General features: G+C 38.0%; 1 protein-coding gene across 1 annotated transcript; it reads right to left on the reverse strand.

Annotated features, from left to right (window-relative positions):
• Positions 1 to 76: 76 nt before the first annotated feature.
• Positions 77 to 16,675, reverse strand: cct8 (chaperonin containing TCP1, subunit 8 (theta)). The gene is made up of 15 exons (XM_041211539.1): positions 16,515 to 16,675; positions 13,417 to 13,507; positions 13,241 to 13,320; positions 11,893 to 12,042; positions 10,797 to 10,977; positions 10,634 to 10,695; positions 9,513 to 9,650; positions 7,954 to 8,132; positions 7,171 to 7,237; positions 6,997 to 7,084; positions 4,962 to 5,077; positions 4,386 to 4,457; positions 4,142 to 4,306; positions 3,001 to 3,120; positions 77 to 531 (listed from the first exon to the last, which is right to left on the reverse strand). Exons 1-15 carry the CDS (start codon positions 16,572 to 16,574, stop codon positions 454 to 456), a joined length of 1,647 nt encoding a protein of 548 aa, XP_041067473.1. The 5' UTR covers positions 16,575 to 16,675; the 3' UTR covers positions 77 to 453.

Consider the following 16,675-nt stretch of genomic DNA (forward strand, 5'->3'; position numbering starts at 1 on the left):
TTGGAACAGTAGCAAGAAATAGATGAATGCAGCAACACAGGAATGAAAAGTAAGCCCAAGAAATTCTTGATTCTAATTTTACTGCTTAAATACTTTGAATACCTTTTGATATTAACCACGTGAAAACAAATGCAATTTAAGCCTATGCTTAACTTTTGAAGATATTTCATTTTAATACATAAGGGCTTTATCCCAGAAAAAAAAGCACTGACATTTAGGATTGGTTATCCTTATATCACTTACAAATTTAAAGACAAGCATGTTTTGGTAGTCCAAAGTCTTTATTAGAACAGTATTTTCTGGCCCTTCAGATAGTGCCACAACTTTGTATCTCGTAAGTAAACAAGCTGCATAAATAACAAAACTCAACAGATCCAATCTGCACTACAACATAGGGCTTCTGCTCAGTACACATTAATTGGTAAAAATTCATTCCTAGGTGGTTAGAACTGTTCAGTCATTTTGATCATCATCCCAGTCTTTCTTTTGTGCTGGAGGTTTGGGTCCACCTGCCTGTTTTGCCATAATTATCTGCAAAGAAAAAAGCATCAAGAAGGTATTGATCACAAACTAAGACCAGAAGCAAAGTTTAAGATTCATGCAGCTATCCCACAGAAAAATGAACAAAAGCATATGGAACAGTTCATGAAAGAGAAATTAGTGATTAAGTTATTTTGTATCTCATACTCTGCATTAATTACTTAACCAGTTTAAGAAGCAACTAAAAGTTGCAAATATATTCAATATGAAAGTTTCTCATGCAGTGTTCAGCTTATGAGATATGAACAGCTGAAGTGAGTGGGCATATATTTAAAAACCTCTACCACATAATTACACAACACTAAGTGGGGACAGTCTTTCATATCTGCTACTCATAGCCTCTGTAGTTTTTAAATTTGATTATTATATCTAGTCTTGCAGAAACTGGAATTAGAGGACAAGTGGGTTTCGAGCAGTTTTAGTGCTGCAACATTTCAGCTCTATCTACTTTTTTCTCCTGCTTCAATGAGTATCAAATTTATTAGATGCTTCGTGCTAATCATCTTTGTGCCAGTGTCCTTGCAGCCTGGAGCTTTGGAACCCCCTAAGTTTGCCATAATAAACTGAAGTTATGCAGAAAGATTGGAATTAGAAATAAAAGCAGACACATTATAAACACCATGTATCTTGTAGTCCAACTGTAGATAAAGACCTTGTGCAGACCTAAATTTTAGCTTGGACATACAAATGAGAACACTTTTCATCCATTTGTTAATTCAGTTCCGATGTGGTACATTTTTCTTATAGTGGGAAGTGAATTTTCTTCTCTCAACCATTATGGACTTCAGTTCTACTAGCCGTTTTCAATTAGTAAAGAATAACATTTAAAAACTATGAATTATACTCAGTTGTTTAGTTTGTGTACATCTAAAGTTAAATTTTAAAGTTGGAAAGTAGTATTTGACAGTATTCCTGTTTAGAAATGAATGCATCTCTCAAATCAGATTTCAAAACTTTATGGAACAACTACATACAAATACACCAGTGAAAAGACAGGAGGACTTAGGACAGCAATATGACTAATATTTCTAGCTCTGGTGTTGCACTCAAAGGTGGTGGTGGGAGAAAGTTTTATACCATGATTCCTTCAACTCAAACAGCACTAAACAGGCGCTGACTATCAGTACACTTGCCAAGTTAACTATGCCATGTAGGGTGAGGCTAAATTGAAACAATTATTCGATGAGTGTCTTTGCATTCTTCCCTATTCTTTAGGCTCACCACTACCATGTCCCAACGAAGTATTTTTCAACAGAAGGTAGATTCCTTACAGCTGCTCCCCATTCCAAAATTTGTCAAATGAATGTAATACCTTAGCAGGAAGTTTGGAAATTCAAATTTGAAATCAGACACTTGAAAATGAACTCATGGTTGCTATGAATCATCCTAAATATATTAAAACATGAGAAAAATCAATCCCAAGTTTAATACAATTCAATATGTTTGGCCCTACATTTCAACAGTGTTGCTCCTCTGTCAGCTTGCTTTGGTAAAGCCAAAGTATAAGTAAGTCACAGATCAGAAAATTCAAAGTTAATCAATGCCAAATTAGCTAATTTCAACCAGTGGTATTTAGATCCAAAGATAGAGTTAAAAATCAACTGAGGTTTCCACTCTCAACTGCAATCCACAGAAATGCGTGTGTATGTATAATAGACAAGGACATCCAATAACTCGATGACACTCTGTAGCTCATCCAAGAATGGGCATTTGGTTGAAGTCCCAAAGGCACCTGTGGGAATTTTTTTTATGCTGGGGTACAGTTCCAATGTAATTATACATTATTCTTCAACTTTCTCCCAAGAGTGGAAAACCAATGAGGAATATTTTAAGAATGTTTGCAATTAATATCCACAAAACAGAGACTCAGGGATGGTTGTCTTCCAGTGATAGCCACCTTGACAGCCACTGGCAATGTGTGCCTACTGGATCCACAATTTAAGACTTTGTTCAAGAGACTATAGATGTCAACAATAACCTGCGAAGATGTGTGCATGCATGGTCTCTCACCAAATTCAAGTTAAGGGAAAGTCGTTCTGTCTGCATACCATGGACTGGAGGTATCGCCTCTTTGGAAATGGAACTCTGTCCTCAGTGAATAAAACTGAAATAGCCGCTTTGTTAAATACTGAACTTAAGTTATCTTCTCCACTGGGCACTATTCATCAACTAAGGTTAAATTTACACTAATGCTATTCCATGTACTTTAGAACCATTTTGAGATAGATAAATCATCCAGAGAGGTTAATGCTCAAATCTCTCACAAAATGCTGCAAAAGTCTTGAACATCAGTATTTCAAAACCAATTTCTGGCATCTAGACTTGTTGGCTACATATTTTTGAAGGTGCCAAACCCTATGATGCACAATGAAACCTAAAGCTGACTATTTGCATAACAAAAGTAACAGACATTTAAATTCTTTCAAGAATACCAGCATCACTCTGGTAGCTACTACTCACCTGGTCTACTCTCAGAACAGTTACAGCAGCATTTGTAGCAAGCTTAATTCCCCAGTACTTAACCAAGTATGGGTCTAGTATTCCAGCCTCAAGCATGTCCTTCAGGCCTGAACCTTCACCCTGAAAACAAGAATATGATGAAATAGAGTAATTATATCAGCCACTCAGCCAATTTAGGGAGAAATAAAACAATTACTCGGGGTTCTTTTTGAAAGAAAAAGAACTGATAAAACACTATGACCAGGTTTAGTGCAAAAACTGGGGATTTGGTTAGGAATTTCCTAAAGATGCTATTGAAATTACAATTCCTATGGTTTCCAACAAAATGTGCCTTCTGGAGTTACATTAGTTTTTGGCTAACAATACCAAACCAAAATGGCCACTTGTAGTTTTGGTCAGTAACAATATTGTGGTCACCTTGATCTCATGACTTGTCACATAAGTGTCTGGTGCCAGGATACTGAAATCATTTTCATCATAACACATTAAAATTAACACTCAATACATGCATCACCACATTAAGCTTTTAATGAAATTCTTAAAGACAGCAAGCAGAAACAGCAGTTCCCATGCATTAAAATGCAGTGAATTGCTTCGAGTTAAACCACTTGAGTGTTCATTAAAGTGAAAGATGTGAAAAGCAGCAGTCATGAAGAATTTTGAAATAAAAGCAAAATACTGCGGATGCTGGAAATCTGAAACAAAAACAGAAAATGCTGGAAAAACTCAGCAGGTCTAACATGCTGTGGAGAGAATAAAACAGTTAGCGTTTCGAGTCCGTATGGACTCAAAGAATTTTGAAACGGCCTTAAGAGATTGCACTAATGCATTATGAATTTTCTCATTATCAGCCCATCTTTCTCTGGCCAATATTACGAATCCATATCCAATCCCAAATAATTTTATGATGCCAATTCCCATCTGCCAGAACATGAGCTGAACTAAATTCATGTAGGACCTGTACACCAGAAATGAAAAGGCTTTCAATCGATCTGCATGTGCTAGATTTTAACCAAGGTTCCAGAGACAAAGACAATGCACCTACTCCCTGGTGAGGACAACATAGACTGAACCCAAGGGCATTCAACCCAGAGCATCTAACTGTTACAATGATTGGACACATTAAGGGCTGAATAATTACCTCAATATCAAATCCAATGTTTCTGTTTCCTTCCTGATGTACTGCATACAATTTTGAAATGATTTCATTAGCCCGAATACCAGAGTTCTCAGCCAAAGCTCGTGGAATACTTTCAAAAGCTTCTGCAAATTTCTTGATGCCATATTGTTCAAGACCAGGACATGACTGAAAAGAAACAAAATCAATTACTCATTCCTTACTGCAAATTTCTTAAAAATTACAAACTGATTGTTTCCTTCCATACCTCTCCATAAGTTGTGATTTGCTTAGCCAGTTCAATCTCAGTTGCTCCTGCACCTGGTAAACAGCGTTTATCCTGTCAATTATACATTTGGTTAATAAGGTATATCTGAACAAACTGTGTAATGTGAATATGTGAAATATGAGGAACTAAGGAAATAAGTCCTCTACCAGTTATAGAGGAATCATTCACCCAGTCAAAACCAGGAAGGTAGTCTGCAAGTGTACACTCAGTGGCCTTCACAGCAAACACAAAATTGGTCCCGAGATGAAAAATTAACTTGTAAAGCTTCTAGAATACTTGGTCAGCTCTCAAATGATACATAAGTGGAGATACCCAACAGTCTTGAACAACACATGTATATAGACAAATAGCTGAAAACAAAGGAAATTACATGTCTGCTTATGTCAAGTATCAACTCACCAGCTTCAACAATAAGTTTCAAGTCTTCATATATCATGTAAACCTTGGATGATCACACGCTAAAGATCCATAAACAGATCCAATATCCAAAGACCCAAAACAAAAGTATTAGAAGTGAAATATTTAAATAGATTTGAAGTGCCCAGTATACAGTACCTTTGTAAGAACTTTAAAAGTGTTGACACCATCATCGACTGCCCTCTCAACATCATCCATTATGTTATCTGTAGAACCACGGATGACAACTGTGGAAACTGAACCATCTTCCTTCTCTGTAAAGAAACATAATCCAGCAATTAGGGTTTATGTAGTGGTAAGTAATGGCTTCATTTCTGTCCAAGCTAGCAAGTAGAAAAAGACAATGCTAAGCAGAAGCATATGTGATGTGCAGAAAGACATTCTATTTAAAACATGAGTTTAGTGTGCAGTTTTAGACAAAAACATTAACTGTGTCATCTCTGTACTACTACCTCCATAAAACATGCCAGGTTATAAGTCATGGAGATAAAAGGGCACTACAAAACACAGGAAATTTCCACATCAGAAAAGTGATTGAACAGATATGAAAAGTTCTTAAAAATGAAAGTTAATGGATGACCAGCCAACAGGAGGAACAAAAACTGTTGATGTTTCTGTAATGCCAGTTAAGGTCAAGTTTTCACAGAACAAATACACTAAGGATCTAGTATAATGCTTTAAAAAGACGATTGTCAACTGTGACCCAATTGGTAGCACACATGACTCTGTATCACAAAATTCAAGGTTCAAGCCCCACTCTAAGGCCTGACACTCTACAGAACTGGGGGGGGGGGGGGGGGGGGGGAGGAGGAGGAGGAGGAGAGAACAGCACTGTCAGAGGTGCCATCTTTAGGGTGAGATTTTGAACAGGCCCCATCTGCCTGCTCAAGTGGATGTTGAAAACACCCTATTTCATCATTTCAAGAAGTGGAGTTATCCCCTGTGTCCTTGCCAATGTTTATCTCTCAATCAACATCACAAAAACAGAACTTGTCATTCCAACAACACTGTTTATGGAATTTTGCTGAAGTCAAATTAGCTGCTGCATTTCCTACACCACAACAGGGACTACACTTCAAAAAGTACTTCACTGGCTGTAAAGCATATCGAGAAGTCTGGTGGTCTTGAAAAGCGCTTTGTAAATCCAAATCTTTTTTGTTTTTAAAGTTACTGCTTCAGACTTAATCAGAACTGAAAAAAATAATGAACCAGCCTTTCACAAAAAGAAAAATTCAAAGAACAAAGTGTTTTTAGTGGTGGGGGCGTTGGGGGGAGGTTTGCCACATTCTATTAAAGTACTTGTTTGTTTTTATCTCAACTCTGTTTGTAAGTACTATGCCTGTGCCATTAACTTACCTTTTCATTTCTCTACAGATTTTGACTGACCTGCTCTGCTTAACATTTGCTGATTTGTTCCTGTATTCCTTAGCAAAAATCTTCTACTTCTCTACCCATTCTATGCATAGAATTAAAACAATCAAAAATTTTATGCTGCCTGGAAAGTAGCCTCAAAGCGCAGATTACATCAATGGCTCCCACACACCTCAACAGCTGAACTGAACGCATCCATAGCACATAAAAAATTAAGTCACTTGTATTTCATCCAAAAGTATATTTCCTTGAAGTTTCAAACTGAAATATATTTAAATGATCAATATTGTATAAATTTGAAACGTAACCTTCTTTTACCTATTGAATTGGTGCAGTATTTAACATCCACAAACTTGAAACAATTTAAAAATCATTAAACACATGGAATACACTACAGAGTGCACGTTCACTCATTTTAGGGAAAGAAGATACGAGAGAGATGAATCACCTCTATATAGTCTGTAGTTTAAAACAAGTACTCATTACTGAGGTGACAAATGTGTACAATTGATGACATAACAAGGTGGTGACAGAACTAAATCACTTGTAAATGTTTGTCCCATCAGCCTACAAAGCTCACACATATGGTGTCTGAATCAAAGGGGTTTGGAGAATATAAAATTCAGTGAGCTTATTGGGAGAACAAGCTTACTGTTGACTCCAAGAACACTATCTCCCATATTTCTGTTCACAAGCAGCATGGGCTTCCAGATGGAAATAGTTTTTCACAATAGATTTCAGGGAAAATTGTACCTTAAGCATGTCAATCATTTATAATTCAGACTCAATTAAAAAAACTCACCATGCTTAAATATCACCACCTGTGTGTCACCAACTTCTGACAAATAAACACTGTCACAGTACCCCATTTCTTCCAGAGTGGGTGGTGTCTGAAAAATTCACACCATTAAATTTAAAAATCACATTGAAAAGTTAAATACAATTATCAAAAGATTGCATTTACTTTTCTACCCACCAATCTTGGAAGGGCTGTAGCTCCTACTGTTTTGCATAGTCTTCTTAAATCCCATTTAGAGTTCAACCTGGCAAAAACAAAGTGAAGACCACTGGGTGAGGTCACGAAGATGAGCCATTTAGACTTACTTTTGACCATAATTTCAAACATTACACAAACAGACATTTCAGAATCAATAGCAATGGCAATCCGCTCATCAAATAAAAATCTAATTGATAGAGCAGTTTGCCACTAAATTAAAATAGCCTGAATAACTTCATTCTTGAATACCAATTTTCCTCCTAAATGTTGGTCCATGTGCAAAATTTTTATTACAAACAACTGCCTCCACCATAATGTTTTCCCTCAAAATTAGTGGTTCCTGCTGTGGTACCATTCCACAAGTGCCTGCATTTCCAGTAACTCACCCAAATGGCTTTTATGTATGTTAACATGGTGCTATGTTTTTATTATTTGACTGACAGCACTGCAGCCATACCTCAATCTATCATCCATATGCATACACTTTACTAAGTAGATCCCTAGAGATCCAAAAGTTTTTATACCAGATTAACATGAAAAGTTTCTCCAAATAGAATTATGTCCTTGAAATACTCAATGGAATGCTTGTATACATTGATGGGTAATGTCACATTCAGTAAGCTATACTGCATTTTTAAAAAAAACTTATGATCAATATCAGCATAGTCACTGTACCCTAATGGAACACTCAGATCTGCTTCTCAGCATAAAGCAAGAGGAAACGAACCTAGTCCAGAAACTATAATTTATAAAGCCACTTACCTAACCAGCATCAGCTGGTACTTGTTAGCATAGTGCAAAGCCATGTCTGCTACTTTCCCTCCAGTTATGATTAGATTAGCACCAGAGTCTGCTATAGCCTTCACTTGAACCTCCATGAGATCCTCCTCTCCTTTGCTGAAAGTCATCAAATCATCTGCGTTCTTTAACAAAACTGTACCCTTCAAAAAGAAAGTTTCATATTGGAAAAGATTGTTCATTCCTTACGTAATTTAAATTCAATTTGACTGCTTCTAGCAACGATTGTGCTCAGAAGTAGCTTGGAACAGAAGGTTCATACAGAATGTGTTAAGGGTCTTTGTGTAATGCCAAATGAAATTTAACAAATTACTCTTAAAATTGTTAAAAAGAATTTAGATTATCCAAGAATATACAATGTGAATACTGCTAAATTAAGGCAAATATGCTTCAGCTCTCAATCTCTAGTTTGGAAAATAACTGTAGCAGACATCAAAATATTTTGAATGAAATCACTTGTGAAAAGGCAAATCATAATTGTCAAAATGACCACTGCACTGTTGCAACTCAAGGTCCGCATAACTGTCATAACCATTTTCTTTCAAAAATTGGGAAACTGATATTCATCATACCCAAATCCTTCTACCTGAGGAAAGACTGCAATATGGCAGACAAGGGAGAGAGCAACACGCACCCAAAACCTGCAGCACTGATATCCACTACCAAGCAATTGTCAGCCATAATCAAATACTACATGCACAGATGCAGGTAGTAATGCAGGAAGTGACCAAAACGGGTGATAGTCATAGTACTTGATGAAGGAACAGGCCGCTGACCACCAATGGGATTGAGAGATTTTTTTTGTATAGTGAATTTATTACTTCATGTTTTTAATTATCAAGGCACATTGCTATGCAATACTGTGAACTGGAGGAGCTTCTTAATGACATTTAAAACTTGAATCAAGTATGCATAAAGTACTGAGATTCTAGTTGAGCCACTTGCATGTCTGCTTGAGCCAATATAATGGTACCAAAGGGTGGGGCAATCAAGTGCAAGATCCACATGTGCAGAGTTTTGTTTCCAAGGCCTCCATTTAAATGAATGTGAAGTGCTGTTGGTCTGAGGACGGTGGGTTTCCTCCTCCTTTGACAGGCTTGGTGGAGGCTCTAGCTGCAGGCACCTAACAGGTGCCATTATGAAAGAGCTGGAGAATTTTGCTCTAGAGTCTAACACCTGCACCACTATGTGACATAAAAGGCATTTTCAGACAGTACAAGATTGATTCTGGGAGAAGCAGCAAGAGAACCGGTGGAAATGAGAAAAACTTAATTCTGGTGTCAGGTTTATTTACAGCAATTATACTAAGACATTTAAATGTATAGTTCAGATTAAACAACTCTATGAGTATAACATACATGATGTAGTATCATGATGCGAGCTTTAAAAACTGTGAGGAATACCATGGGTAGTCTTTTAAACCAACATTACATCTTAAGTCTAGCATAAAAATGGTTTACAGTTCATAAATATTAATCATATGGATTTTGAAAGGTTATCAAACAGAACCTAAACTATGGTACCTTTGTCTCTGTTACCATGCAGTCAAAAGGACAAGAATATATTGCTATTTTTGCATCTTTGACAGAAGTAACATCCCCCTCGGTTTCTCGTTTGAAAGCCATTCCATGAAGCACTGATGAAGAAAGCACACCAGATCCCTAAAAAAAAGAAATTATATATCAACATCACACCATGCCCTTTCCAAACGTGCCATTGGGATGATGTTCAATTAAGCAAATATTTCTGCCAACAGCCACAAATGCATCTAAAATCCAATTAACTAGAATTAAAATATGTAATGTTCTGCAGAATTCCTGCAATTTCATTAAACAAAATATTTATGATGCTACAGAAGCAATAACTCATTTATATAGCATCTTCAAAGTAATAAAACATCCCAAGGCATTACAGGAGTATTATTAAACAAAATATGACTGAGCCAAAGAAGATATGGCAGATGGCCAAAAGCTTTGTCAAAGAGCTAAGTTTTAAGTAGTGTCTTAAAGGAGGAGAAAGCACAGTGGAGAGGTATAGGTAGGGAATTCTAGAGTTTAGGGCTTCAGCAATTGAAGACATGGTCACCAACGGTGCAACAATTAAAATCAGGGATGCACAAGAAGCCAGAGTTAGAGCAGTGCAGATAACTCTGAGAGTTGGAGGAGATTACAGAAATAGAGATGGACAAGGCCCTAAAGTGATTTTTCAACAAGGACGAAAATTTCAAAATCAAGAAGTTGCTTGACTGGGAGCCAATGGAGGTCAATGAGCACAGGATGATAGTACCTGGTGAGACTCGGACCGGCAGCAGAGTTTTGGGTGCATCCAAGTTTATGGAGGGCAAAATGTTGGGAGGCCAGCCAGGAGTGAGCTGGAATGGTCAAGAACAGAGGTAATAAAAGCATGAATAAGGGTTTCAGCAGATGAACTGAGATAAGAGCAAAGTTATGGAGGTGGAAAATGGCGATCTTAGTGATGGCATAAGAGGTCAGAAGCTCATCTCTGGGGCAAATGTGACAAGATTGTCAACAGGTTGTCAACAACCAACCAAAAATTGAGGTTTGTTATTCCAATTAAAAAACTGTACGTCCTGGCAAGCTTAATGCTGCAATGACAAAAATTTTGTTTCACCCATATGACTCACCAGAATTTTGCAGACTCGAATATTGTCCACGTTAAAATGTCCGGATTCTGAATAGATAGATACTAAAAGGAAAACAAAGTAATTACTATACAGGCTTTCAAAAAATGTCTAATGGGGTTCCTGACATTAAACTTTTAAAAATGTATTGTTCCCAACCACATACCACACGCTTGTGTAATTAGCTTGCATAGGAAATCAGCATTGCCATATTGTTTGCTCATCACAGCAGTTCGAATGACAGGTAATACATCTTCTACATCCCGCAGGTTCTTGACAGAGGAACAGATCAGGTCTGGAAGGATCTCTAGAGCCTTTTTGCAGGCTGCCTCATAGCCTTCTATTACCTGCACAGTAAAAACAGCATGAAACAATCAAACTGAAAACATTTTCCGCCACAGCACTTTTTAAAAAATGCTGAATCTTCCATCAACAAAAATATTAATCCAGCTAAATTTAAGTTAACTTCTAAATATCTGCTTATTGGTCATAGCAGTAATCCACAGCACCTTCAAGTGCATAGAGGCTTGGCCTAAATAGCCAAGTGGTTATGGTACTGGGTTTGTAACCCCAAGATCAAGAGTTCAAATCTCACAATGGCAAACTATGAAACAATATAACTTCATCTGAAACAGATGGAAACAGGTTTGTACTCGAAAGAGTTACTTCACTATCACTGCTTGGCCTAAATAGCCAAGTGGTTATGGTACTGGGTTTGTAACCCCAAGATCAAGAGTTCAAATCTCACAATGGCAAACTATGAAACAATGTAACTTCATCTGAAACAGATGGAAACAGGTTTACTCAAAAGAGTATCAAGAGTTCAAGTGCATAGATTCTTACACTTCCTCTGGAACACATACTAACTGAACCCAGAAGCATAGTCTTATCCAGCAGAGGCACCAAAGCTAAGAAAAGTGCTTTCAACCTCAAAGCTCACAAAATCGAATCAATTTAAAACCAGTGAAATAAAATTTGGACTACTCTGAACAAGATTGTCAGCAATTTGGAACTGTCTGGTTCGCTATTTAAGCACCCCAAACTTAGAGGGATTAGTTAGAGAAATGCATTCAACATGTACTTTGGCCACAGCTAACGAGCATACAAATTTATGACCGCAAGTATCCGTCACACTGAAAAAATAGTAATGTACAAGGTTCATTTCTTTTAATACCCTTTTCTCAAGCTTTGAACACTTCAGAACATACATTAAAACCATGAAGGCAAAACTTCAGATAATTGTTTTTTTTAAATCTACCCACCTCAGAGACTGAAAGACCCATTCGCAGAAGTTCCTCAGCTAGGTCTAGTAGAGCACCAGAAAAAACTAGCACAAAATTTGTTCCGTCTCCAACCTCTTGCTCCTGCATATGGGAAGCCAGTACCAACATCTTTGCAGCAGGATGCTGAACCTGTTTCCAACAGACACCAGAATTAAATGGAATCATCAGAAGGGAGGATCATCAAAAATCTAGATGGATTTATTATTGTTTAAATAACAGTTTCCAAACCATGGAAATTTAAGTTATGAAGAATGGTTCAAGTGACTAGACTTATTATTGCTACAGAAAAAAACTTAGGGGAATACATCTCAAATGTACAAAAGATGTGAAGAATAACTTGAATTTATACAGTGCCTTTAAGGCAGACCTCCCAAGATACTTCACAAGTGATTATCAAACAAAATTTGACCCGGAGCCACAAAGAGATATTCGGCCAGTGGGCCAAAAGTTTAGTTCAAGAAGTAGGTTTCAGAGAGCATATTAAAGGAGGGGATAGGGGCAGAGAGGTTTAGGGAGGGAATTCAGACACTTAGTTATGGCCCAAGCAGCTGAAGGTATGGCCGTCAAAGGTGGAGAAGAAAATTCAGGAATGTGCAAAAGGCCAGAGCTGAAGCAGCACAGGCATATCTGCGGGTTGTGGGACCGGAAGAGGTTACAGAGAAAGGGAAGGACGAAGCTATGAAGGAATTTGAAAACAAGGATGAACATTTTAAACAAGTGGAAGTAAGCAAATTATTTATCATGGACAGTGGTCATAGGATTAAAAGGACAAAAACAAAATACACAAACCTTAAGCAAGGTTAGAGATCAAATCCCACCCTCCCCCACCCCAGAGGATAATGAATATATAGAGTTAAAAGATAGTTGATTCAGAATCAATTGATACCCATTTATTGAAAATCAGAATAGGAGGTCTACAAACTATTATCACCAACACTTGATTTTCTCTCTACAAGTAGGAAAAGTAAATTAGTGTGCCCTAAAGAGAACATCAACAGATGGGATGGTTTCTGCTTGATCAGGATTTCCACATATTCTTCTGAATGGAATGCAATTAAAATATTATGCACACCGACATTGCTCTCTAATTTTACTGAAGAAAATATCCAAACTTGCAAAAAAAATACAAACACGCTACATGGAGGATTCCTTCAACTGGCCGTTGGAAGAACTTGGTTTTCTATTGGCTCCCTAACTTTTGTTAATTATAGTTGTATTTTGCAAATATAAACAGCTGATGGTAGTATTAGATTGCCAAATTGAAACTGAAATGTCATTAAACAGGCTCCGCTTTTTTGGATAGAAGTGAAGTAACTTGACCACCTACCTCCAATTCTCGCAGTATAGTAGCAGCATCATTGGTAACAAAAAGTTTCTCCACATGATTGATGACCATTTTATTCATTCCTATAAAAATATTAAGTCTATTAGTATAAGATCATCAGTAATAAAAGCAACAAGGAAGCACTTTTCCTAGAATTGTACGAAGCAACATAATCATACCATTTGGGCCGTAAGCTGTACGGGTAGTCTGAGCCAACTCTTTGCAAGCTTGAATATTCCTGTAAACTGCCTCCTCCAAGCCTGAAAAGTGCTGGAAGTGTATAAATAGATAACAATTAGAGCTTGCATAATTACCAAAAATAGATGAAAAATTATGGCCCTGGTTGAGGTTAAATGTAATTAGCCGGTGATTAAACAACTTTCATAGAATGATATGAAATGAAATATAAGCTTCCCACTTATTATGTATGCTGTTAGTACAGCACTAACTCATTGACACATTAACTCAGTTTCTTTCTCTACAGATGTTGCCTGACCTGGTTAATTTCTAGCATTTTCTATTTATTATAAACAATCATAAGTCAGCTACAGTCAATAAAGTGTATTAATTCTCCCTCCCCCCCCCCCCCCCATTAGTTTCTCTTGAGATCCTCCACAATGGGTGCAATTAGTAGCATGGACAAGGTACAACAGAACCTTCAGCATCCTTGACCCTACTCTTTGCTACTCTCTCTACCTTACTAGCTTCTCTACTTCACTGGTGCTTGAAATCACCATTGGTTCTCAAACTAGTGACAGTAGGTACATCAAGGGTTATTTTATTGGTAAGAAAACATGTTCAACATGATCTCATATTAAGAAAAAGCTTACACATCTTCCATACTTCATTTACTGTTTAAATGTCTGTTGCATCCAAGTAGGACTGCTTCAGAATCCAGTCTTCTTGGCCTTGAGTTCCCACTATTTACAAGCTCCAAACATATCTAAAATAACCTATATCCTGGTCCTTATGAAAAGCTAATCATCTATCACCCCATCGTCCTTGACCTCTATTGGTTCCTATTCACCATAACGCACTGAATTTAGTCAATTTACTCATTTACCTTAGCAGCATCCTAGCAGCAACAAACATCGCCAGCCTCTTATGCATTTCAGTTTCCCTTGGCTGCAACACTGTAGTAGCACCTTCAACCAATTTAGGCGCTCAACTCCCACTGATCCCCGGTACCTTGCTGCTACTTTCTCTGCTTTCAAACACACCCTCACAACTTATGTTTTGGATCATGCTTTCATTGACCTTTAACTCTGTTCAGTATCTGTTTTTCCTCTATAAAGCACCTCATAATGTGTCAAGGAAATATCACATTTTTCCTTAAATTATTGTGGGATATTTTAAAGTGTGTGTATGGTTCTGCGGCTAATTTAATAAAAGATGGTTAAGACTACAAGGTTTAAATTATTAAGAAGTGAGATGTAAAACAGGCATTTGAAATGGAGATGAGTAAAGCTAGGGGTGAGGTCAGCAGATATAGTGTGAATGAAATTTGCACTTTTAGATAAGTGGACAAGTGCTTGAATTTCAAAGGGACATGGAGAATATTTACACCTGGCAAGATAAAAAAGGCAAGGGTATTGCGTTGATTTTTCCCAGAAGTGCTGGCCATAATGATAACATGAAAGATTTTTATGTTCTGATAAAAGTAACTTCTAAAGACAAGTGGAAACAATGGGATTTATAAATCAAAAGCCTAGCCGTGTGAGGTCTTGAAAGGTGACTGTGTGCAACAGGCTGGTGGGGGAAAAGCCTCTAGCCACCCTGCAGAAGTTTGCTGTTCCAGTAAACAAAGTTGTGTTAAAAGCCTTTGGGATTCTATTGTCCAGTGGATGCTTGTGGTAAAATTGCTGGATGACTTTATAAATTTGGAATCTATTTGGACTGTTGCCTTAAAAGGTGTGTAGTTAGGAGTTTTGTTAAGTAGAAATTTTGGGAACTGCTATCATTGTGTAACTGTAATCTTGTGCGTGTTTAAGTTTGTTGTTCTTTTGTTAAAAAATGTTTTAATTTAATCTTTAAAATCTCTAAAGGTGGTAGTGGACTCATTACTTCTGACTTTGGTGCACCAGCCTTGTCGTAATAAATACAAATTGCAAAATCGTTGAGATAGCCTGGCCAAGTTTCCCTTGTGGATTTGGGCAGCCTACCAAATACCATCCGCCATATCATAACAAATGTCTTCCTACATTAAGATACATTATACAAAAGTCAGTTGTTTGCATATTTTGCACAGGTACAAACAAAAGTACTTCATAAACTTGCAACTAATCCAGTATCTGTTTTCTTATGTACCGTGGAGATTAAGAGCTACCAATTGTGATTTAACTTCTAACTCTGCAAGAGCAAGGATATCATTGTAATGAATATAGTTAAGTATATCTAAACGGGTTGAAAAGGGTAGAATTTGTGCTTGATCACGTTCTGCACCACTAACAATACAGCTTCAACTGATGTTTGGATTTAACCAAAACTAAACTAAAATACTGGCATCTCAACATTCCAAACTCACCAATTCATTGTTGGCAGTACAAAAGACTTTTGAAGCAAGACATCTTGCTGCAGACTCTTATTTTTACAATGTAAACTGAATAACAATGCCAGATCTTAGTAAAGTGGATGAACAGTATTTGTTATTATTTCTGACAATTACCCAACACCTCAGCTTTAATAAACTGATATCATTTATAATTCCAGCTGAAATCTGACCCTGATTTACAGGCTATAAGAGGTAAGGCTCATTCACCGCCCACTCCCTGCTGCTGTATTAAAGGGTTTTTTTTCACTCTATTCCAGTTATAAACTAGATTCACAGTTTAAACATGAAGTTGTAAATCCAGCACCAACACTGTCCTTGTTTCCTTCCCCATCCCACACCCCCAGCCTGAGGGTAAGGGGCGGCTGCTCCATGATCGCCGCTCCCCGGCACTAGGCCGCTGACAGCCCCGAGCACATGGAGCCGGCGGCCGCTCTCCCTCTCCCTCTCCCGCCTCAACCAGAGCCCGAGGGTAACCACGGGCCTCGGCTCATGATGGGCTATGGGCCCGAACACTGTCCTCGGCCGAGGAATCCCGGGACGGGGGAGCAACGGGCGGGGGGCAAGGAAACAAGGGGGGGGAAGGGGGGGGGGGGGCGTGGGAATCCGCCATCGATATTTCTCGGTCCTTCTGGAACTTTCTCAGCACGCGCAGCACTTAAAGGGCCGACACTTTCCCCCCCCGTAATATTCCCACCCTCCCCCCGGCCCAGAGTCTCAATAACACACCTTCGCACCGTCTTTTAGCATCTGAGCAAAGCCCGGAGCTTTGGGAATATGCATCGCCATTTCTCGGTTACTTTGTGTCGCTCAAACCTCCCAAGATTCAGACCAGCCGGAAAGAAACCCCCAGAACGCACTGGCGTGGCCCTTCCTCCCAGCAGCCACCA

The sequence above is a fragment of the Carcharodon carcharias genome, chromosome 18 (assembly GCF_017639515.1).
Source record: "Carcharodon carcharias isolate sCarCar2 chromosome 18, sCarCar2.pri, whole genome shotgun sequence".
Taxonomy (NCBI): domain Eukaryota; kingdom Metazoa; phylum Chordata; class Chondrichthyes; order Lamniformes; family Lamnidae; genus Carcharodon; species Carcharodon carcharias.